General features: G+C 35.1%; 3 protein-coding genes across 3 annotated transcripts; 1 reads left to right on the top strand and 2 right to left on the bottom strand.

The window, feature by feature from the left end:
* Nucleotides 1–1,483: 1,483 nt before the first annotated feature.
* LOC106139000 (SEC14-like protein 2) lies at nucleotides 1,484–22,929 on the top strand. The gene is made up of 10 exons (XM_013340337.2): nucleotides 1,484–1,653; nucleotides 15,766–15,835; nucleotides 16,447–16,490; nucleotides 17,207–17,327; nucleotides 18,478–18,629; nucleotides 19,534–19,672; nucleotides 19,985–20,184; nucleotides 20,554–20,699; nucleotides 21,331–21,479; nucleotides 21,995–22,929. The coding sequence occupies exons 1-10, from the start codon at nucleotides 1,588–1,590 to the stop codon at nucleotides 22,135–22,137; spliced, it is 1,230 nt and encodes a 409-aa protein (XP_013195791.1). The 5' UTR covers nucleotides 1,484–1,587; the 3' UTR covers nucleotides 22,138–22,929.
* Nucleotides 12,038–16,247, bottom strand: LOC106138990 (armadillo repeat-containing protein gudu). The gene is made up of 6 exons (XM_013340320.2): nucleotides 14,905–16,247; nucleotides 14,511–14,817; nucleotides 13,995–14,340; nucleotides 13,526–13,909; nucleotides 13,120–13,334; nucleotides 12,038–12,173 (listed from the first exon to the last, which is right to left on the bottom strand). The coding sequence occupies exons 1-6, from the start codon at nucleotides 15,501–15,503 to the stop codon at nucleotides 12,042–12,044; spliced, it is 1,983 nt and encodes a 660-aa protein (XP_013195774.1). The 5' UTR covers nucleotides 15,504–16,247; the 3' UTR covers nucleotides 12,038–12,041.
* LOC106139014 (thioredoxin domain-containing protein 17) lies at nucleotides 22,684–25,321 on the bottom strand. Its single transcript, XM_013340350.2, has 3 exons — nucleotides 24,936–25,321; nucleotides 23,805–23,886; nucleotides 22,684–23,572 (listed from the first exon to the last, which is right to left on the bottom strand). Exons 1-3 carry the CDS (start codon nucleotides 25,078–25,080, stop codon nucleotides 23,419–23,421), a joined length of 381 nt encoding a protein of 126 aa, XP_013195804.1. The 5' UTR covers nucleotides 25,081–25,321; the 3' UTR covers nucleotides 22,684–23,418.

Genomic DNA, 25,321 nt, shown 5'->3' with positions numbered 1-25,321 from the left:
GGTAAGTACCCTTTTCAGTAAAAAAAAATGCTACAGTCAGTTTGTTACCGCTTCTTCTGCACTGACGCTTTGGAAGCGGCAGTAAACTTAGTTTTAAGAAATTTATTTGACTTCAACCAATGTTGTGAGACCAAAGGATATGACAATTATTAAGTGATATTGAATTGTCCCATAATGATGAATAAGTTTTGAATTTAAAAAGTACTCCTCATGGCTTTAGGCGCGCGCTTTATATTATCTTTGCCCGTGACTTTGTAGGCACAATGCTCCGTTCTTTTTACTATCTGAAAAACATACAAGCCAAATTAACAGATAAAATGTAGCCAGTGTCGTGCCCAAGATGCTAAATTATAACGCAAACTTAGTTTCATCGTAATCCAACTAACTTTTTGCTAGATGCTTCAAAATCAATTTTTTTAATCACATCTTTGGGTATCAGTATCCATTTTGTAGCACCCCCGGTATTTTTTATAAGTATTTTCAATGTATAGTATATATATCTATGAACAGCTATTTGGGACCCGCCGCCCCTTGGAAAATGTGCACAGACATACCTAAGTATTATATCTGTGAAAGTGCAGTTATATTTATAGTATAGTAGGTATAGGTATAGTTATAGAATTCGGACGACAATTAATGGAAAAACGGAAAGTATGGTAACTGATAATCATAATCACCACTAGTCACTATACTAAGTATAACGTTTTCATCTTATATTGGCAGTTTTATAACTGTGCAGAAAACTGCGAGCGTTGCCAGACGACGACACTGCATTCCTAATATCAAGCCCAATGATATATTACCCTGATTTCTACAGTAGATATGATTTCAAACAATTAAATAACCAACTTTAAACGAGAAATGTACCCTGGGGTTGTACCTACGTAAAATATTCGTCCGTACACAAAAAGGTATAATTTGCTTTTTCTTTGGCCTGCTTTCCTGTGGGTATTACCGCATCCTTTTGTTTACTTTATCCAGAAAAATCTAGAGTATACATGCAGCTCCGCCCACAAAATTCCAAACCGAAAAAATAATAAGGAACAGGTTCAAATCCTAAAGCAGTCAGGTCATGTATCAATAAGTTTTACCATAAAGATTAAATACCGATGCTTTTACGGTGAGGGAAAATAATTTCAGGAGGAACTGGATGCCTTCCTTTTTTAATAAGGGTCAGGTTCTCCTGCTTAGGTTGCTCCGAGATCAGACGGGGTCGCTTTGTGTAAGAAACCTGCACAACTTACCCAATTCAGGGTCATTGGCGGACCTCGGGCTTTTCTCCCGAGAGGTTGGAAGGAATGAATTACTTTTTAATAGCACATACACCGCAACTAATCATTTCTGAACCAGATCCTGCAACCTTGAATAGCCTTTGTTATTGTTATGTAGGATGCGTGTGCGCCAGTGCAGGATCTCAGTGTTCTTGGTTTAAAATGAGCTATCAATCTGACGTCACATTGCGTTCGCTAGACACTTTATCCGCGATTGTGCGCCCGCGCCACTCGCGAGTTGACGCTCTGCATATTAACACCTCGTCGTTTTCACTTTTATTTTAAGTTTCTAACTTGTTTTTTTTTAATTGTGAATATGGCACCAGTATCTAAAAATGAAGTGGTGGGCATCGACGACGACCAACGATTCGCTTTGATGAAGGTATGTTAATGGACACATTTTCTTTGTTTAATTGTCAATTTAAAAATCGCCGATGCACTTGCATTTGCATTCATTGTTTGTTTTGCCTTTATAAGTGAAAGACCGGTGGCCAGGAATCTACGTACCTATACGTAGATATTTGCTATGAACCTTTTTACTGTATGGTATCCAAGAAAATAAATAAAACCTAATTCAAATAGATATATTGAGGTTCATTTGTATTAAAATTGAACTAATTGTACCTACCGTAGGTATACGGATAAAATTTTTAATTTATTTTTATTTTATAATTTAACACGACCCGTCTCACCTCCTTCAGGGGGTGTGACGATTTCTACAAATCTTTCTAGCCCAGCAAATCAGCCCAATTCATCTTGATTTTTTTTAAGAATAAGCGAGACTAACAAACCCATTATTCATTCTTAATTTTTAGGGTGCTTTAGCCAAATGGCAAGTGCGATAACCTTGTACTCAGTTTAGCATAGTTCTAAAACTATGACTATGTTTAATTTTGGAAGATTCTACAGGTGCACTATTGTGGCGTATAATTTGGAAAAATATTACATTTGTAAAATATTCGATTCTTAAGTTGTAAAAAATCTATCCCACCCTCTTAACTTTTTAGTACCTATGGCGTGAAAAAAAATTGTGTGCATATAAATCGAGAGAGTACTGTGGAGGGTTAGGTCAAACCAGTACCTATGCAGAGATTGTAGCAAGGACAGATGCAGTCTCTGTAAACAATCATAAGTACGTCGTACGTCCAGGTAAAAGATCATAAGTACGTAAGTACGACTTACAAGGTCTTTCGCACTTGCCCAATTATTTGTACTGTACTTATACGAAAGTGACAGGATAGGTAGCTAATTTTCGAAATCTCTGAAATTAATTCCGTAATACGTAACGCTGATTTCAAATGTCAGTATTAATTTTAATTAGGCAAGTTTACATGAATATTCATTGTTCGAATGTCGAGATGTCAATGTGTGCTGAAAAATTGCAAAGGAGTTGTATCCATTAAATAGTAGGTAGGTATTTATTTTGATAGGAAGACCAACAATCGAGTAAACATAGAACTAACTTATCAACCGGTTGGTCCTCTGTCATAAAGAGCCCTGCGTACGCCATTCTGCTCATGTCCAGGTCAGGAGTGGGAAATACAGAAGCAAGCGGAGGACAGGTGTGTCCTCCTCGACTCTGTAAGCTAACCTTACCTGGCTATAGGCCTCAATGTGAAGGTTTCTTAACCACGTCTCTCTTCGCCGTAAGATTCAAGTTAGGTTAGCATTCAAAATAAATAGTAGTAGGAGTAGTTTAGGTATTGGACCCTCACGCGTCCAATACCTAAACCACTCCTCTATAGACAAGTAGGAGGAATTAACTAACGTCAGATAGGTAAGTACCTAATAATAAATTTATTTATTTATGCGCTAGAATGTAAATGTGGTAAGCAGAATCAAAACAATAAAAGTTTGTTTGAGAATATAACTAATGAACCTAATCGGATTTTCCCGCGGTTTTTTTAACCACGTATAACGGAAAATACCTTTGTAGATTTATGTCCGACGCGAAATATGACTAAATTTAGATACTTACTGGCAAAAATAAGCTCATGAAGAAGTTTTATTGCCACAACGAAGAAAGGAAAAATAACTCGGACATAATATTTATTTATATTAGGAATGTTCTTATATTAATCGCAAGAGATAATAAGTTTTGTTTATCATGATTGATGACGTTGAATTAAGTAATTTGTGATAATTAATCATAGCAGTAATTTCGAAGTACCCACTAATCCGTAAGGTGTTACTTTTATATTTATAGTCATTGGTCCCATATATAATTATTTATTTATTTATCATACCACATAAACACGTAAGGTATATATTATTATCATGAGCTTACATTTGGTGAACCACACATCACGGTATATCTTGCTAGTCATCATGTTCATCAACCTACAATGTACGTGCAAGGCATGATGGATTATACTTAGTTATTTAAAAATTATGAAAAAAAAATCCGAGGACGTTGATGTCTTTTGTATGGTAACCTTTTTATTTTGTTTTTTGTACTATTGATCTATCGTTGACTGACGTAATACGAGTAATACTCGTAATATATATAAAGTAGGTACATTACATACTGTCACATTTTATCCCTGGTATAGTAGACAGAACTGTGGGTTTATGAATCATAGATTTAGGTATTGTCTGAAACGATTAAATGCTATTTTTAATATTTTTTTAGTTTATTCGCTACAAACAAAGGTAGGTACTAATAGTTTCACTTTATATGTTGTATTTGTATCAAAACGCATAATTATGTAGTGAAATTAAAACTGATATATAAAAGGACACTCATTTAACTTGCGTAAAATCTTTAAGAAGTACACTTACCTACCTTTGTACAAAAGTTCAAGGTTTCCAAAATAATTGCGAGTTGTAAAGATATAAAGCTGCGTCGTCGCGGCGGTTTTCCTGTTTTTAAAGGCAAGGTTACATTGTATCTTACCATAGTAGATATATTATGTCAGAATAAGGAATTCTACGCCTTATATTCATGTTTCCCAAACTTCCTTCTTTAAAACAGTACCTACCAAGTAAGTGAGTAAGGAGCTTGAGAAAAGTTATGATGTTTTAAAATTATTTTTCATTACTAACAGTTTAACAATAATTATTTATATTTAGAAAGAATACGCATAGTTTATAAAAAAAAATCCACTAATGTTTGGTTCGGTCTATTCCATAAGGAAGTTCTAGATGTTGATTTAATTCCGCAATCATCACACGAGCATTGGGGAAAGTAATCGTCAATATTTAATCATATGTATATCCTACTAATATTATAAATGCGAAAGTTTGTTGGTATGTCAGGATGTCAGTATGGATGTTTGTTACTCTTTCACGCAAAAACTACTGAACTGTTACGATGAAATTTGGTATGTAGGTAGCTGAAGACCCAGAATAACTTATAGGCTACTTTTTATCGCGGAGTTCTCGCGGGATTGATAGGGTTTCCATGCGGACTAAGTCGCGGGCGGCCTCTAGTAGGTATATTATAAATAAGAAATAAATCTCGTCATATGACTTTTACATACCTAAGTACACGGTCGTCGGACTATGTACAACATTATACAGACCTATTTAATTTATTTCGCTTAAAACCTCATTCGAATATCTACGAGTAAGGAAAATTAAAAAGAAAATAGGCACTGAAGAAAGTGGTACAGCTGTTATCAAATCAGGTCATCTGTAATGAAGAGAATCTAATTGTCTATTGGGTAGAATACCGTGGGCTGTGATATTATCTAAATTGAAACAACTAATTGACATCGTTTAAGTGTTATCGCTCCAGTTTTGTAGAGCAAATTTATTAATAGGTACTAACCTATATTTAATTATATGCTATGTTTTAATATTACAAGCCAAGCCACATTTTATCATAACCCAAACTTAATGTTGGTTTAGATTTCATTGCAAGCTTGTCAAGGTCAAATGGGATTCGCTTTATGTAAAAACATGACTTATCCACTCCAACCCCGTAGCGTGGCCCGCTCAACGCCATCTTTATCGCGCGAAAAACTGCGCTTTTTATTTTGACGTGAAAAGGGACAGCGATAGTCGCGCGATTAAAATGGCGGCGCGCATGCTATTGTCACGGGCGCTGGATTGTAATCATGGGACCCCGGGCTCTTCTTAGACAGGCGGGGACCAAACCGGGACCTATCGTCAGGAAAATGATAACTTCATAAGCCAAAATAGGCCTTGTAGTTATGAACTCCTGAGTTTAAAATTTTACGAATATTTTACTCAATCAATACTGTTGACATCGCCTCCGTTTTGAACAGATGATACCGGTATTGTGCAGAACCGATATGACTTCTATTGATCCCGGTACCATTTCAAATTACTGGTGCAAGATCTGTCAATAGAGCTACCGTTGTAAAATGTATTCTGTTTGTATAACGTGCTATCCTACCGTATACATTGTAAATCATACAATGACCCTTTATGTAGATATGTATGACATAAGTATGCTTGGTTACTAATAGACGGTGGAAACGACAGTAGCAAATAGTTAATGTCGACCCCATTTAGAGCCATTACGGGTCTGTACAATAGATCTACTGAAATTCTAAAATGTTTAGCGTATAAATACATCCATACTTACATACATATGGTCACGTCTTTATCCTTTGCGGCGTAGATAGAACGAACAAGTTTGAAAAAACTGAAAGGCCACGTTCAGGTCAATGATGGAATTAAAATTCAAATAGTGACAGTAGTGTAGTTTGGCTAGGATCAAGTCTGAAGTTTGTAGGCCTCTCCTTTGACCGACAAAAGTCGGTTTGTAAAAACAAAATGCGCGGAAAAAGAAGTGTAACTAGTTTTGCGATTATTGCCCCTGTCTATTGTAAGGGAACACGAACATACTAACGCCTCTTTCCTAGCTTCGCGTTGGTTCCATTCTCGACGATTCCAAATGTTTACATAGCCATATTGTTTGTACAATAGGTCATTGTCAAAATATTCTTATTATGAAGTTATTGATATTTAATTATCGCCAACCCGTTAAAGCCTTCAGTGTTTTATTGTCTAACTAAAGTGTCTAAGAAATAAAACAGTATTAATAAAATTAGTTTACCTCTATTATTCAATTCCTAATATGATCATGTCATTGCTAAAATTGATTCGAGATTCACAGCCTATAAATAGCCTAAGTAAATAAATAGGAAATAATCCAAAATGATTATTTGGCAAAGTTACCGCGTAATAAAAATACCAACAAAAATAAATTAATCTTAACCCTTTAACAATCTTAACTAATTTATCAACAAATCTGAAACTGAACTTGTTTTAAGTAGAGACACGTTCAAGACCAATCGCAGCTCATGCTTAGCAGACTTGGCTTCAAGGTTAATGCTTTGAACCCTTACTGCTACAAGTGTTCTTATGAATAAGTAAATATTCATGAGTTAAATTTTACCACAATCCTAGAAACAAGACCTGCTGTATACTTTCAAGACTTTCTCCCATGCGTTTGCGTCGGACGACAAAATTGCACAACGCAACAACGATTTACCATAATAATGGCGCATGCGCGTAATACTTGCGTTGTGATTCATTATGTGTACAGTTAGTGGCGCGAGAGCCTGATAAAATTATGCTCTGTAGCTTTTTAAAATCTGACAAAAAAACCAGCGTTATGACTATGTTATGACATAAATCTTAGTATAACCTTTTTGGTAGCATAAAAGTTAGAATAAGATTTTTAAGTTATGTTTGCTTGTATTTATTGCTCCAATAAATATTATCTTTCTTTCTCAAATCTCATCCTTGCTTATGTATTAACTTTTTTTGACGAAGTACCTATATGTAAAAACTTCGTGTACCATTTACTACCTACAGAAGTAAATCGGTACCGTACCTAAATAAATTTCTTTAAAAATTCCACTTGTCTTGAAAATACTGAGAGGCAATGCTCAGCTCAGCTGTAATTGATAGGTTAAAATAGTGACATATTTCTAAAAACAACTTGATTTAATAAAGTTACATCAGATATTATCAATATTCATCGTCCGTTACACCGCGTTTATTATATTGTTGTCGTTGCTTAGTAGGTATAGATTTCATTTCTAATTATTTGATAACTTAAATTCTTATCAATTGTTGCAAAAGTAATACAGTAATAGGCGTCCTTATTAGCATTGGAACAAATCACAGCTTACTACCCATGACACAAACCTTCTTGCAATTCTAATTTTACCGAAGTCAGTCGGTATCTAGTTATATAGGTATAAAACTGGAGGAGTTTAGATACAGATAGATTTAGGTATGGTTTTTCCTTGAAAAAGATTTAATCTTATCTGTTAGTATATGTAAAGAGACATATACGATTGGCTGTGGGAATAGTCTAGTGACCCTGAGACGTGTTTGGTCATGGGACATCGCAAAAGAAATGACTTCTGGAAATTACGTGACTTTGAATTCGCACTTGCAATGAATGAAATTCTCAACATCAGCAATATTTTTATTTGTTTGTGCAAAGAAGCCAGGGGTTTCGCCGTGGCCGTCATTATAGTATTCGGCGGAGCGATTGTCATCTGACCTCCGTGACCCTATTTACTTGAAACCCAGCTTATATCGAAGTTACACGTTACGTACCTAATGAAGTTGTCCGTCACACCAACCTCTTCAAACCTTTGGTACCTCGCTTACAATTAAGTCCCTTACCTTAACCACTTATTCATAAATATCTATTAAACTATTAAGTCCTATTATAAACATACCAGTTAGCTCTGACGTAAGTTTAAATTATCAACTAAAATACATATATCTGTTTCGTTTTCCAACTGTCCAAGAAGCAAGATTTTACTTACCTATGTGATGTGAAATTTATGTTTTATCATCATCCGTAATGGCTTGGAAAGTTAATGAAGCTCTGCATACGATCAGCACATAATTATATTGGTTATAATGTATCGTAACCCAATCACAAAAATAATAATAGTTTTGCGCTATTTTCCGGATGGTTACTTAACTACCAGATGTGTCAATAAAATCCCAATATAAGTACCTACTTATCACTGGTACACATCTGGTATCTACCAAGTGCCTGATGTATCTAATAAACAATCACGTTAAAAAATACCAGCCTACGCAGCACGGCACGCGCGACGCCATTTTTATCGCACGAAATGCAATCGCTGTCCCGTTTCACGTCATAATAAAAAGCGAAACAGCGATAGTTTTTCGCGCGAGAAAAACGGCGTCGCACGTGTACATACACGGAGGCAGCCCTACTCACTGGGAAAATATAACTTTCTGTCACACAACAACCACATTCAAAGTTAGTACCTACAGAAATGTTGCAAGTAATAAATTGTTTTAAATTGCTTACTTCATCACAGCTAGATAGATGCTCTAGCTTCAATTAATAGGTACCTACTATGTATAATATCTTTAGGTATTATATGACAGTAAAATATGATTAAACAGTCATTTCCGGACTATGAATTACATAGGAAAGTACCTACCTGCATCAATCAAACATCCCATTATTTCCTTTAAACATCAACTATTAAGTTTTGCTGTACAATTACATACAGAATGCAACGACAAATTCTCTAACGTTTATATAATCTGTATGCCTGGTTTTAAATTTAAAAAGAAATATCTAATTTTAATTCATAATCGTAGTCGCAAGCGTAACGCAAGAAGAGTATATGATAAAGCCTCGTGTTACCTAACTAAGCTTTAATCTGACTACTATATTAAGATATTTTTAGATGGTAACACGCAAAATGCATATTCTGAGAATATAGGTACCTACTTTACCTACCCAGGTAGGTACCTATCGAGTCGTGTCACAGCTGGGAAGATTTACATTTACTTGTACCTATTTCTGTTGTTTGTTTACAGGATTAGGGTTTAATAGTGCATATTGGCGTTTTTAATTTTTTATTTACTTAATTTAAATTTAAAGTACATTTTTTAATCATTGATTCTTCTAAAAGATACTACTTACTACATTTATGACGAAAAATTGTGCGTTCTCTCCTCCGCTTCCTATCAGACCATAACTTCAAACATTTGTTATTTGGTTTTCACTTCGTAGACGCCCGAATAACTACACTCAACAGCCCACATTAGCTGTGTTATTAGAAAAGTAACTTTATAGTTTCATAATTTCTTGTATACATATAAACAGGTACCGATGAGATTTAAATAACCATCAGGTATTTTACTACACACCATAAAATAGTTACTTCATTAAGGTCAGTGGCCCTTTCGTTACATATTTTTATATTACACAAATCAGTTGCCTAAGGGCCATTGCGGTTACGCGTCGGCGACCTCTAGCGGGAAAATTTAGAGCAACGCAGATACCTAAACGCAGTAATAATTGTTATTTTTTTTATAATTAGATATCTGGCCTTTGTTGCATGCTTTTGAAATAAATAACAATCGAATGTGAAACATATTAGCACAATTAATATTGAGAACAGTTAACCCTGTAGAATTACAAACTGTTTAATGTATTGTATAGAATAAATTGCACAATGGTACACAATTTTGGCCTTTGTCACAATGATATACGAGAGTAGCAAGTGACAAATTTCATTTACATTTCACACTTCACCTAGTTAGATTAAATTATCCTATTACATTGATGCGGCCTGTTTATATTGAGCAACGACCAGAAAATAACTTATTGCAATCATATTTTAACATTAAACCGTAATCATAAACCAGCGGTTTAGATTGCGTATCTACGCTGAATAAAAACACTTTCGTATGAAAAATTACGAAATTCCGTTTTGGGAGTAATAATATCAAGGTCACTGAGCGACCGGTTATCTATCATTTGATCACATCATTCGCATATTTTGGTATACTTACCTACAAAAATGTAAAAGAGGCCGGTCTAGTGAAAGGTCAGAAGGCAAGAGTACCCTAAACCTATTCTAAGAGTACAAGAGTTTGCATGAAAATGGTGATGAGTGTGAACAGCTGATGAAATGAAGGGATCGTACTTAGCATTTGAATTTTTTTTGTCCCTGGCTACCCCTCCGTGAAGGTGGCATAATCATATTCATAAATAATCAATATTCACAAAAAAAATCAAATAAAACGTTTAAACAAATCTTATGTTAGAAAAATAACGAAAACATGATCCCACATTTCTTTTCAAATTGACATAAACTAATGAAACCAAATTACTTAGGTAGGTATATTCCTTTTCAAATGTACAAGTGCACCCCAGAACAAGAGGAGTACATAGGATTCAAACTATACACCTTGTTCCTGAGGGAAGGGGCTTCTATTTCCGAAGTCTGAACTGGGCAAACAGACCATTTTGGAATATATTGTTAAATTAAAAATTCTGGATTGGTACGGCCCATCCGACCTCTGGTTCCTTCACCCACGCATAAAAAGGCGCTTCTCATTAGCACCCATCACTCCGTCATCCATGTACCTAAGCAGGTGAAGCGCTTGCGAAAGTACAGACAAGGTCATGGACCATGGCTTCGTGGCACACTGACGCAACGCTCATTTGAATAGAGTGCAATCATTGAATTTCAATTCTAAAGATACGAATTAGATTTAATTGGACATCTTCGTATGATTAACAAATTATAATTAATGTAAAATATTATAACTTTGCAATACTAAAGTACTTATATATAGATAAATAGACAATGCCTAAGGTTAAGTTCAATTAGATAATGTATTGCAAAATATCTATCCTATGAAACAATCACATTGACAGCTTTGATAAATTAATCTTTTAACATACAATAAATCTAATAATATTTACGAAATAATTAATAATTATGAAATTTCCAGTTACAAGTTTCAAAGCCATTGAAATTAAATTTTATGATTAGTTAAGAACAAATTTAGTATAAGTTGTAGGCCCATCACGAGTTTTAACCATGATCGTCTTGAATGTCTGCCGATCAGCTTATTTTGACTCGTTTATGATAGTAACTTAATGAACCTGCCTTTTCCAAGGCGAGTTACCTAGTGTCAGGTCAGGTCAGATAGGCAACCGACGACCTGTAAGCCGTAGACAACTATTACCAGTTGGCTCCGCTTCTGATTTTGGGGGTGTTTAATTATTTTTAATTATCCTTTTTCAAAGCTTGGAAGCCGGGCTTCGCTTTCCAAATTTTTACCTGTTTCAGTCATAAAACTTGTGCATAATTATAAAAAGTATTTGATATACTAACAAGCGAAATGAGGAGTCATTTTTGAAAAATAAGATTTACTATCTACAGTATAAACGTTTTTTTAACCGACTTCAAAGAAGGAGGAGGTTCTCAATCCGACCCTTTTTTAACGGTGTAAACTTAAATAAACGAATTATCATAAATAAACACAACAAAGTCGAGGAAAAAACTAGAAAAGTAATTATAATTATACAAGGTACAAAATATGGTTTGGCACGAACGTGATTATTTAATTGTCGCTCACGGGTCAATGTCGAGTCAAGATATTATGTGGGCCTGCTACGCCCAGCTATGTCATTTAACCGGTTCACATCGAGTGCAATCTAAGCAATAAATAATTATTTTATCAGTAACTGAGGTTTGTTTATATTTTTTTTAAATAAGGGATTTGTAAGCTAACAGAAGTAAATACCTAACTTATTAGACTAAGCAATGAAACTAGTGAAACTTTTAAAGAATGGTTTGTAAAGCTATATCTTGTTAACGAGATAATCCAACAATAGTGTATCGATAACGGTGTGGATAAGTCTTTAGTCAATTAGAACTTTGTGAAATATTCAGCAAGAAGAAGTTGAATAAATAAATTAATAGTTTTTAAACTTTATTAGGCTAGAATAATAACTTTCAAATGTTTAAAGAAAAAAAGTAATTATTGTTTCAATTTGATCTTCTCCGTGGCGAGAGCCAACTTGCGTATGTTGCACAGACAGCCCGCGGAAGCCTCCTGCAGTACCGGGTCCTTGGATCCTATGGTCTCCAGAAGGAATTGGACCACTCCAGCCTGAAAATTATCCATCACAGTAAAGCTTTTTGCTAAATCCTCATAAATTTCAGATTTTTCCACGCTCCCAACCACTGTGAAAGATAATTAAACCGTTCCTCAGGAACGTAATAGATTAGTTTTTTTTTTCAATGATTCATTTTGAAATCCTTACCTAACCGGTACCTAACCTACCGACCTACACCCTACGAACTGCTGATAATACTTAGATAAAAAGTTCATAACGAAGAAGGTGCTGTCACTATTGTCTATGGCCATAAAATGCATGTCAATGCACGTATAACACTTATAACTGAGCAAAGGCTCTCTTTGTGACTTGGCTGTCCTTTTCTATCGATCCATCATTGAAGTCAGATACAAATCTAATAATACGAGGATTTAATTTGTCATCATCAGGATATCTACCTTTTTCTTCCGAATAAAATGACTATGCCAACAAATTATTATCAACTCTCAATTAACTATAATTATTGGCTGCCCATACAATTTTAAACAAAGTTGCATCAATAAAGCATGCCGTTACTTATTACTTTAATAGTGGTACAGTTGTTAAATAATTTTATAGCAGGTCTACAATGTATACCAAATTATAGTCTTTATATAACAACATCGCGAAGTATTTATACTATAATGTGCTAAAATACTAAACGAATAACATTACAAAACTAATCTTTAAAAAAATATCCTACTATACATATATGGATAGATAGATAAAACTCTTTAGTTTTTAACTTAACTCTAAGGCACAAAGGCGGACTTATCGCTAATGCAATCTCTTTCAGTCAAGCTTTAACTATTTTACTATTAAAGGATTTAAGGAAAATAATCTATTGCGCTTGTGCAATATTTTAGACAGAAAGTTATTCCTTGAAGCAGTTTGCTGAATTCAAAAGCTTAAAAGCGATAATGAGGCGTCATTTAACTAGTACTTAAACATCATACTTACAGCATGCATCGTGACACAGTTGATCGAATAAAACGACAAATGGTACAGTGCCAGCGCTGTTGCTCTGTGCACGTTGGGGTCCCGTGACGTCATGTAGTTGACCAGAGGAGTGATGGCTCCACGTCTCCCGAACTCCTGCCGGTTTTGGGCCCAATCGCAACAATAAGCTATAGCGACGCCAAGATTGGCCCTCAAATGGTCATCCGTTGTGCTCACTGTAAAAAAAATATTGGATTGACACATTTATTTAATTATGCTGTATTGTTTAAATTTTCATCTGTCCAAGCATTTTGCATAAGTAACAGTCTTCTATTTTTTTCAGTTTCGACAGCAGTAAAAGCTTCAGTTTTGGTATTTTTTTTCGATCTTTCGTTGTTTTAAGTATGTTATGAATAAGTAATCTTACCTAGTTTGGAAAGTTTAGCTACCACTCCATGATCAGAAATGACAGCTAAATTCTCATGATCTTTAGCAATAGTAGCTATTGCTGCGCACACAGCAGATAAAACATTATGGTCATCAGAATCCAATAAATCTACAGTCAGATCTAGGGCACCCACAAACGATCTGACCATTTCTCCGGAATCTGTAGCATTTTGCACACACGGACTTAAAGCCAATGCAGCGTTGGTCTGCACTTTTTTCGAATCATTCTTCAACAATGACCAAATCAGTCTTACTCCATCGAGCTCTTCGATTTCGTACATACAGTTTTGTTCTTTGGCACACTCCATTAACACCAAAGGTACATTTTCAAGAAGCGGTTTATACGTGTTGTTGAGGTGGTGAACTGTAAACAAAAACACATTAAATTAATACATATTTATTCTGTTTTCTTGATGTAAAACAGTAACAAAAGTAAATTATTTACGTACTTAACATTGGAATTCCACCAGTGCTTCTAATTTTATCTCGATTAGGTGGAAATTTTGCACATTCCGCTAATGCTCCTGCGACATTAGTCAAGACTCCATCATTCTCATCATCAAGCAGTCGAACTAATATCGGGACTGCGCCAAGATTATCTAATTTCTTGACACTAGCGTCGCTGTTAGCACATTTCCACAACGCTCCAGTTACCGCTGCCATTAGTGCCTTATTTGGTCTATTGCTGGAATCTTGTGCAGCTTCTACCAATAGTTCCAAGCCGCCTGCTTCACGTATCATGTCTCTCGTTATTGGATCACTTGCACACTTATAGATTGCTAAGCTACAATAGGTCTGAAACATAAAAGGAAAGCGGCCTACTAATTGGTATGCCCAACGTCTAGCCAATTTCATTCATCAAATGATAATGAGTCCTTCGTTTAGGGATCGATAATATTTTCTAAGTAATAATACGCACTATCACCTTTTACGAGTACCGTATAAAATATTATGCATATTCATACCTTTAAATCTTTGTCGTCATTGCTCAAATGTTTTATCAAGTCACCAACCATTTTTTCTGTTTGTATTGCCAACTGGAAAGAGGTTTCATTGGCACACATTTGTAATAGGCCAACGGCTGGCACTGCTACGTCCAGGTGTATGGTTTTCAGCAATCTTGCGATCAGCGGTATCATACCATACTTCCTCATGGCCTCCCGATTCCTTTGCGAAGCCGACATCGACCACAATGCTTTAGCGCCAGCTCGAGCAATGTCCAAATACTGTTGTTCATCTAAATTCAACTCTTCGCGCGGTGAAACTAAGTACCTTATAATTAATTACAATACAATATTAGAAATTCGTTTTAAATAATTAATTGCTAATACAATGGTGAAATGTACTACTTATACTTACCTTTCTTTTACATCTAATAAGTCAATTAATTTAGGTATTCCACCGAACTTTCTGCAAAATTTTCTACTTTTGCGAATTCTGCCTAAATTAGCAATAGTTTCTGCTGCAAGTATTTGTACATCTCTAGCAGGATCTGACAATAACCCAACGAGTAAAGGAATAGCGCCCAGGTCCGTAACTTTCTTCCGTATTTCAATATTCGGTGTGATATCTTTGAGAACAGCTAGTCCTCCCAAAATACAGCACAAATCTCGAGTCTCTAGTAAGTTGACAAGTAATTCTAAACCTCCTATTTCTTGTATCGCTCTTTGATTGACTTCTATAGTCAGATCGTGATCTTTCAAACAAGACAAAGCCACCATAGTGGCCGTTTGATTGCCGGCTTTCATATACTTTACGAGTTTCTGTATGTGCCAATATTCAGGTGGTATTTCTGAAGATTTGATGAGGTCAGCCCAATTGTCTTCGCTCGCAGATGTGGACGAGGCCGAAGACGCCGAGGTATCTGAACCCTCGGTGACCATCACGATCCTCGGTAGACCGACAGTATCCTGTCCTCCATCTACGCTGAAAGTCGATATATTATCCACTTCCCCCATGATTTATATAATATAGAAACTCTTCAAAATAACTTGCGTTTACAAAAAAATATTCGTCGAAAGATGATTTTTCAAGCAACGATTGATTAGTCTGGTTTTGTCAATAATGTTGCGTAGCAACTAAGCAAAAAGTTAACAAGACGAGCTTTTAATTGTCGTTACTGCAGCAAACAAATTCAAATACCAAAGCATTTAGGCTCAAGTCACCTTTTCCCCACAGTTCTTTTTTTATATATCATTTATTTTCTTTGAATTGTTTCAGTTTAGGAGAAGCGTAAAGGATGTGCTGAAACCCGAACATAATGACCACTTTTTGTTAAGGTGGTTAAGAGGTATGATTTTTTTCCTTATTATGCGCTTTGAAATACAAATTCATTACGATATCTACCAACCCAAACTCAAGACTAATGCACCGAAAATCTATTTCCGACGCACACACCCTCAAACCAATCTTTTAAATTAAGTAAGTAGACATTTACTATAATTTAATATGGAAATTGTGCAATGAAAAAGACGGTTGGCTGTCAAGGATAGTAAGGTGATAAATATTGAGGTATAGATGCACGCACATACTTAACAAGATTCGTTCGACAACTTAACGACAGATTAATAAATTACTTAGTAGAAGAAAAACAAACGAGTATCTATACATTTTATATATATCTATGATAACAACCTTGCTACAATGCTCTTACAGTTAGAGAAAATACCGTGAGGAAACTTGAACGATTAGGCGACTGGATGCATATCATCAGATATGGGTTAGGTCCCTGCAAAGGTTTAGAATCAAGGTCAGACGGAATTGCATTGCGTTAAAACCTGATTATTGACTTACCTTATGCTGGATTATTGAATAAGTAGCATAAGCAAGCATATATTCTTTCACATTTTGGAAGTTATATGGTAGGATACAAATAAACTTTCATTGTTCATATCTTTTCAGCCCGACAATGGGACCCTGAGGCCGCTGAGAAAATGCTGAGAGATGTGAGTACGTCATCCACAGAAATTCTATTAGTAAATTATATTTATTTCCAGCAGTGGAGTTAGATATCACCTACGTACTCTTGACATTAGTGTCGCATCCTCACACCGTTTTGGAGGAACCCAGGATATCTCCGCTTACGACCATGATCCTAGATTGAGTAGATGGCTTTCATACGAAGCGATAGTCGACTGATTACCGCAATTTTTGCAGGGGAATGTTAATCATATTGTCTCATGGTTACCTTAGATGTTTAGGTACACATGCCGTGTTATGTCACCCTCGAGTCTTTGGATGTATACCTGTCCATTATGGGACATATCAATTGGACAAGTGAAATAGGCGGGCCTCCAACCATCCTCCGACGCTCTTCTACCAATTGTCAAATTGAATTAGTTACATATAGTTAAATGTTGGAAAATTGTTGCCACTTTTTACAATTCCTCAAATATTGACTTTCTTGTGATTGGTCTACACTACTCTATATACTCTATACGAATAAACTAACCGGGTATAATCTTGGTTCAAAACTATTGCAAGATAAAAATGTAAACTTCAAATATAATAAAAGAATTTCGTAATGAATAAAAAAAATGAGTAGGTAATTTTCTTTTTTTAATAAGCCTGACTCATATCATTCTTTTTGTCGAAAATAAAAACAACTGAAGGATTGCACTTTCCTTCATAAATAACTGTGGATATTTCGTTCAATTTTCAGTCAATGAAATGGCGGGAGAAATGGGAACTGGACACCACATTGCAGTCGTGGCAGCCGCCTGAGGTGCTGCAGAAGTACTTTCCCAGCGGCAGCACCGGCTTTGACAAAGAAGGCTCTCCAAGTAAATATGCTCTTATTTTCAATTTTAATTTGGTTCATTATGTTCTTTTTGATGGTAAGCAAGATAAGCTCGAAGGTACCCGAACTGGAAAAATGCCTATTCACCTTTTTGTCTTGAAAAGAACACAGATGCGTGGAGGGAATCACAAACTTTGGTGGTCCTCTTAATAAAAGATTTGACGAAACCAGAGGTTATTCCGTTTTATTCTGATTTAACCTCGCCACATATGAAATGCGAGACAATGGACTTGCATGCTGAAGATGCCGAAGACCGGCACAGTGGAGAGAGAAATGTCGTAAAGTGAACCCCGCGATCCGAAGTAGCGGTGGAGGGTGCAACAGTGAATACGCAGATTTATTTATTCATTTACTTTCTTATATCTACTATTACAGACTTAATCTAATGCGATAGTGTATAATCAATTATAAATTAAGATGAGAGAAAGCACTTCAGTACCGTTTCTCCAATTAATTGTGTCTCAATGGTCCGGTACAGATATTTTCAATGATTATTTTATTATTTTTAGGCAGTGTGTTGGAATGAATTAGGTGCCGGAAGTTATTGTGGAGTTGAATTACATATGTCAGAACACATTTCCTTTGTTATTATGTAATTTTCCACATCAATTTTAATAATGTTATATCAAACAAGGAAATTAAAAGAACAATCGCGCTTTGTGATGTTATCTGACAAAGGAAATAATTGCGCAAACGTGTCACCTTTCGTGAACTACCTACCTGACCACGGATGGTATGAGTAGGAATCAAAAGAAAACACGATTGTATTTTCAACAATGTTTAAATAGAATTTTGAATAATACATTAAAAAAGTACCTACATTTTCCTAAGCAAATATTAATTACAAGACGAGTGAAAATACGATAAGCTTTAGATTTTAGATAATTCGGGGAATTGCTGATGTACCTAAACTTAGGTTAAGAGTGATTTAAACGAAACCCCACGAGACAGAGCACATAGCATACAGACGATAGGTATCTAATAATTAAAGACAAAACTACATTTTTCATTTGATCTCCTGATCTCTTGTCAATCAACCTTCTCAATCGTTTCTGTTATTCTTAGTAAATAATATTAGTAGGTATTGTACGTTTAGTTGTTTACAAATCCAATTTTGAAAATTCCCCTTTCAGTCATAATTGTCCCATTTGTGGGTCTGGACGTATGGGGAATGCTGCACTCGCTGAGCCGGACGGACGTCATCAGAATGGTGCTCAAGACCCTGGAAGGATACCTTGCGACCGCCAGGGAACAGGCGATCACCCACGGCCCAGCTGCTTTGAAGGTGCTATTTGTTCCTACTGATCATTTATATTAATGTTTCAGTTATCTGGAATCATATTCAGCGTACCTATATATTTATTAACTTAATAATTGGCCATCTTAGTTTTTTGCCCACGAAGCCAAAAACATATTTCTTTTATTTGCTTAGCTTACTTCATGGCCGGATAATTGTTTGCAATCACCAATATCTTGTTGCCTCAAAATTATCCCGAAGTTTATCTTATTTTATCAGTTTTAAGGTTTTAATTCTAAACGATACTCTAATAATGAGTGAAAATCTCGTCTGGAAACTTATCTTACTGAGTTGCCTATAATCAAGTACTTATACGAAACCACGCAGCATTTAACTAAAGGTCAGTAATAAACTGACATTCTCACTCCTGAATCGTGAATGAAGGACAAACCCCGAGTTTTCCATCAAGTGGCAAACCTCCAGAAAGATGTGTTATGAATATCGAGACAGTGGCTTTATTTTAGAAAGAGTTGCATCATATTATTACAATGCATGCAGTTTCTGCAATATCAAAATGATATAACTTGTCACAGTCTAAAAAATTGATGTAACAATGCAAATGCAACACTAGATTTTTTAAAGTGCCTTAGCGATTTTATTATTTATTTTCGCGATGTGATGATGATGATTGTTATTTTTGGAGTCAACGATAAATTGATAGTAGTTATGACACTTTGTAATAAAATAACTTCTGAATTTTCTGATCAAGTGGAAAGAGAATTTCTGTCGATATCACATTTTTGTTTTTGTTAATACTGTCTTAAGCTTTTGATGAATTTTTGTATGATTGTTAAGTACACAAGGTCAAACAAACGAGAGTGAAGCTGCGGGAAAAAGATTTTACGAGACGATATTTCTCGTGGAAAAATAAAATTAATATGTTGAATTCCAGATGACAGTTATCTTCGATTTGGAAGGTTTTAACATTAGGCAGTACGCGTGGAAGCCGGCTGCTGAAATGGTGTTCACTCTTCTTCAGATATACGAGGCCAACTACCCAGAAATTCTTAAAACTTGCTTCATTGTCAATGGTGAGTAACTTTTATTGTAAAATATACTTTTGTATTTGTAACAGATTTATTTTAGACGTACTTACACCATAATTGATATATATGAGACATGCTCTATTGTGGCGCCCAACGTGGTGCTATGCTACGATTATCCTTCCGATAATTTGGCAGTTATATATTTACCTTAAAACTAACCTTAAAAATATGAATACACTTACCTTATGTTAAAATCAACTGACTACTTGTACCGTAATCAAAAGTCTCCTTCTTTCAAAAAACCTACCTATACCTATACACAACTCGTAATCTCCTTTTATTTTCATACAATTTCAGCACCCAAAGTATTCTCCCTGGCGTTCTCAGTCATAAAGAAGTTCATGCACGAGTACACGATATCTAAGATCAGGATCTACGGCACGGACCCCAAGAAGTGGCAATCTCAAGTGTTGAATATCATTGACAAGGATCAGCTGCCAGTACATTATGGAGGCAGTGTGTTGGATGACAATGATGACCCGAGGTGCAGCCTTATTGTAAGTTTTTATACCACAATAGTTTATTCACAATTATACTCATTGCCATTCCCGCGGGAATATTGGGACTCTCTTAGAGCACCCTAGAACACTACTACTTACATGTCAAATTTCTTAGACCCAGCGGTTTGGGCTGTTCGTTGATATTTAAGTTAGTCAGTATCCTCTTTGATACAGTTTGATTTATTTTACCTATATCTTAGTGATTGATGTGATAATTGTGCTTGAAAGTAGACAGTTTTAGCAACTGCAGAAACGAATATTTTATTCTCAGACTATTAGATAGTAAAAATAGGTAGATAATTTGTAGAAACTAACTAATGGGTATTATTTGCCAGTGTATAAATATGTTTTTCCTTTTGTTTTCAGGTAAGACCAGGTGGAAAAGTGCCAAAGTCATACTACTTGAAAAACTGTGTGCCTGAAGACAAGAAGGATTACACTCGGGTCACGATCAAAACGGGAGAGAAACACGCGGTCGACTTGCTGTGTCCCGATGCTGAGAGTGTGTTGAAGTAAGTTGCCTCCATACTAAAATGTAAATGAGACAATAATTTGCTCAGTTCTACTGTTACTCTTTTTGTAAAAAAAGCCTCTTTAATTTTGGATACTTTCATTAAACAACAACACTAGAATTGTGCAACAAATTGTTGAAGCACAGAACCAGAAGACAATATCAATAGAAGAGATTGATCATAAATTCAGGCTGAAGAATATTATTCTTATGGGTAAGGGTCCCCTGCAAAGGTTCTGGAGATCAGATACGGGAGTCACTTCGTGTAAAAAACTGGACTCACCAAATCCAGGATCATGGTTAAAAAGCGCAATCCAGGCTCCTCTCCAGATAAGGTGAGAATGTAGCCGGAACTAACTAACGTCAAGAGGAAGAAGAATTTAGGTTTGGAGAACCTTAATCTCCAAAATAATACTACTAACATGTTAAAGTCTGAAGTTTAAAACAAGGTCGGAAAGTAGACCCAGGGATTCAAAAACTAACGAGTCGACGTTGCGGAACACACAAATTAAGACGACAGTAAATCAGTACCAATCTTATTTCGTTGAATTACAACCAGCTAAGATTCTGTTTTTCATAAACAGAATTCTCATCAAACATGAACCTCTACTTTATGGTCCGAACATTTCCAGATGGGAGGTGGGGGTAGACAGCCACGACATAAAGTTCGCGATCAAGCGTCGCGACGCGGACGGCAACGAGTCGCTGGTGGTGCCCCCGCGCAAGCTGCTCGCCGGCCCCGCCGACGTCGGCGTCATGCCCGTCACCGGACCTGCCACTTGTAAGATCATAACAGTACTCATTGCGAGGTCACGATCATTATCTATGGCCGGGTCTACTGAAGACGGTATTGAGAATGTTAGTAATTTCGTGAAGGCATCGTGAAGACATCGCCAGACCCAATACTTGCAGTTAAACTATCGCTGAAATCACAATCAATCATGGACGTATTTACAGATTTTTAATGGCTTGTCTTTATTGGAATTCTGAAATAACCAAACCTTTATTGTCGTGTGGGCATAGAGCATAAAAAAATCAAAACAGCACTGCGCTGTGGGATAAAAATGTGTATAAATTTTTATTTTGCTTTGTGCTATGCCGACTATTTACTTCCAACAATAAGATCACTGTCCATCTACAATGTTTTCGATCTTCAAATTCTTATCTCATGTGATAACAATTTGAAGCGGAATAAAAGATATATTTCTTTTATGATAGATGTTACACAACAAGAGCATTTGATTTGCCCTGTTTTTTCATAGTTCATAAATACCAAAACTGACTTCCTTCTTTCAGATTCCATAGTGTTCGACAACAAGAACGCGTTCCTGAGAAACAAGAAAGTGTTCTACGACGCCGTGATCACCGTACCTGCGCAAGACCTCAATATAAACGATATGCCAGACGAAGTGACCGACCCCGTGGCGTCTTGTAGCTAAACTGTGATATTTACTTAATATTAAATTGAGTTATGACTAATTGACTCGCCGCCTAATAAGGCTTTTTTAGCTTGAGCCCGATTGAAGTACAATGCTTTTCAACCGTTTGAGAATCCCGACTTTAAAGAATTCATCATTATATTCTTGAAGGCTCAGAAAGTACAGTTGAAGTGGTATAACTATAACATCGTATAGGGATTTGGAAAGTTGCTCTTCACCTTTTTTTGTACAATAAAGAATTTACACATATAATAAAAGAAGAATAATAAGAAAGTATTAGATACTTACTCATGTAGGCTGTAATTATGCAATTTAATTTTGTCCGTATTTAAACCATTGCATTTAATCAAGATATCTACATTATACTACTCGTGTGCAGCAGAAACGAAGCAAGCAAACTATTTTTATCAAATGATCTGAACCAGGCGAGGAAGAAATCCTAATATTGTAATTAGTGTGTTTAAAATTATTATTAAGTACTTAGTACAATTTTTGTGATGGTAAGTTGGTTTAGGCATGCATGAGCCGTATTTTGGAGTATGACCTCATACCGGATGGGGCAAGACTGCCACACGGGAGGATGCATAACATTTCTTTTAAATATTCGACATCCATAGCCAAACCATAGCTTTATCAATTTTATAAAATGTACATAAAACTAAATACAAATAGATATAAATATAGGTCAGTGATAAAATATTTCTACTATAAAGGTGCTCAAACAATCTAGTGTATCATGGTAGATACAATGTATGATAAGGTTTTATACTTGTTAAAATAAAAGATATATTTTTATGACTCTTTTTATTTATCAAATTTATAAATGCTTCGATAGATTTGGAGATAACTATTTCTTATGATTACACTTTGTTATATACACCTTTAATATTTATATCAAATCAACAAGGCTGAAATAGTTATTATATTGTATGATATTTTTAAGATTCCAAAAGGCCTTTATTTATCTCCCAAATATCTTATAATGGATTTATGTTAATTTATACCTGGTATGCATAAAAACTAAACCAACGAGCTGGCAAAGAAAAAGTTATAAATGTCGATGAAGTGGAAGACGGAAGTGTATAATATCTACTGCACTGGATGATTGCATTGGAAAAGCATGATTGTGAATGCATACCATACAATATAGCTAACTGGATCAGCACCTCAAATTACTTTTACAATAGTAGCAAGTGTATGGGCCACCTAATAAGGCCTTTGCCCGCTCAATAAAGGGGTCCCACGCACTCGTTGCCTACCCCAAAGATATATTTTCATCAATTAGTCTTCTTCCTCAAATATCATCTGCAAGAGTTCTCTCTTTGAGCACTGTTCTCCTTCCAGTCTTTGGACTCCATTCCATCTGATTATAGTTGGAATAACCATCAGCTTTGTGCGTTTGTCTGTCCTGAATGGGCATGCCTTGTCCTTCCAACTGAAATTATTTGTTGATCATTAAAAGCATTTCTTTTTTTTTAATAGCAAAAGGAATAGATAAAAAGTTTTGTAACATTATTGTAACAATTCTTGTGCTGTTTAATTTCTGTTAGAGTACAACCTCTCACTTTACAGTTGATTTTGTAAAATATCCGAAAAATATATCTAGATTAGGACTTAGGTAAATGAAAGTAAATACTGAATGTTACACACTTTACACTGAAACTTACGTAGTGACATCGCCAACATCAACATATGCGAAAATAATACTCTTCTGCAGTTCACCCAGGTAAGATTTCACAATTGGTTCAGCTGCAACAAAATTTCAATTTAAATTTCATTTTTTTTTTATATATACGGCACAAATTACACAGATTGAGTAAGCCTTGAAGTAAGTTAAATGGTGACTAAGGGAAAGGCTAATAAACATGGGAATCTTTTTGTATATATACATATATAAATATATTTTTACTAGCTTTAAGACAACTTAAGATATCCCTATCTTAGGTATATGCCTTTCTAAATTACAAAGAGTGGGTAAAATTTAAACCCATTACCAATTTGACAATAAATACACCAACTTCGGCCATTTTCCTTCTTTTTCCCTGTAAACAGGAAATATACACTAGGCCCTTTCTCCGACAAACCACTCACAAATTCTGTGAATTCTACATATCCATTCAAATTGTAAATTGTTTTCTTAATTTTATGTTTACCAAATTTCTTTTGACAGGTCATTTCTGCTTTTCATTACTGTCACTTTTAATTTTGACTTCATGAAGTACCTAGGTATTTTGTTTTACTTAAGAGTTTATATGTGATAAGAAAAATGTCAAAAAACTGTAATGTAACTGTATGTATAATATATATCAAAAATCAAATTAGGATATCTTGTATTAACATTTTCAGAAAAAAATCTGTGCTTTTAAACAAAAAAAAATCATTTTATATGATCTTGCTGTGTACACTATATTATTATATTGGATATTTTACTTGTTTTCAATTTATACATTCCCTAAGAATAATAATGCAATATTGTTATCTGTCTATATTACAATACAGACAGATTACAAATAAAATAAATAAAAAATAAGGTGGTATTAAAATTCTTCCTCTGACTGAACTGTCAACATTTTATGATAATTGCTTCTGATTCAGAATCTGTTTTAATAGGTACTTAAATTTGCTTTAATTGACAAAAAGGAAAAAAACTTAATAAGTAGTCAATACTCGATGGAAGAGGACTCATGTTACTGGCAGCATCTGTGTTACATACATACATACATACATAAAGTCACGCCTCTTTCCCGGAGGGGTAGCATCTGTGTTAAATACAAGTAATAAAGAAAAGAACATCTTACCATCATTACAATCTGGACACCAACTACGACCATCCGGCAACTTTTCCCCGCTAAAATAGAAAAATATTGGTGGACCATTCGGATCAATGTCAAGCGCATATTTATTGAATTCATCAAATCCTTTCAATTGCACCATAGTCACCATTTTAGAGAAAAACTGTTTTATTAACTGGTAAACGATTTTAAAGTTATTAAATCGCTATTCACTAAGTACAAAGTTAGAACTTTACAACTGTGGAGAAATGACTGACTATATTGTTTGATAAAAAATTCAACCTGTAACCACTAGTCTGATTCTCATGAAATATGAAATCAATTGATAATTATCAATAAATTACACACATTCCATTAATGCATACATTTCTAACAATTTCAACACATCACGG

This window comes from Amyelois transitella, chromosome 5 (assembly GCF_032362555.1).
Source record: "Amyelois transitella isolate CPQ chromosome 5, ilAmyTran1.1, whole genome shotgun sequence".
Lineage (NCBI taxonomy): Eukaryota > Metazoa > Arthropoda > Insecta > Lepidoptera > Pyralidae > Amyelois > Amyelois transitella.
The sequence above is the reverse complement of the archived record's forward strand: the minus strand, read 5'-3'. Positions and strand labels throughout refer to the sequence as shown.

Excerpts from the sequence above, each read along its gene's own strand:
- LOC106139000 (XM_013340337.2), top strand. The coding sequence starts at position 1,588 with ATGGCACCAGTATCTAAAAATGAAGTGGTGGGCATCGACGACGACCAA. Across the intron at positions 15,836-16,446 it reads TTTGTTAAGGTGGTTAAGAG|CCCGACAATGGGACCCTGAG; the intron begins GTATGATTTTTT and ends ATATCTTTTCAG. Across the intron at positions 19,673-19,984 it reads AACTTGCTTCATTGTCAATG|CACCCAAAGTATTCTCCCTG; the intron begins GTGAGTAACTTT and ends ATACAATTTCAG.
- LOC106139014 (XM_013340350.2), bottom strand. The coding sequence starts at position 25,080 with ATGGTGACTATGGTGCAATTGAAAGGATTTGATGAATTCAATAAATAT. Across the intron at positions 23,887-24,935 it reads GTGTCCAGATTGTAATGATG|CTGAACCAATTGTGAAATCT; the intron begins GTAAGATGTTCT and ends ATTTTGTTGCAG. Across the intron at positions 23,573-23,804 it reads GATGTTGGCGATGTCACTAC|TTGGAAGGACAAGGCATGCC; the intron begins GTAAGTTTCAGT and ends AAATAATTTCAG.
- LOC106138990 (XM_013340320.2), bottom strand. The coding sequence starts at position 15,503 with ATGGGGGAAGTGGATAATATATCGACTTTCAGCGTAGATGGAGGACAG. Across the intron at positions 14,818-14,904 it reads TTATTAGATGTAAAAGAAAG|GTACTTAGTTTCACCGCGCG; the intron begins GTAAGTATAAGT and ends ATTAATTATAAG. Across the intron at positions 13,335-13,525 it reads AGCTAAACTTTCCAAACTAG|TGAGCACAACGGATGACCAT; the intron begins GTAAGATTACTT and ends TTTTTTTTACAG.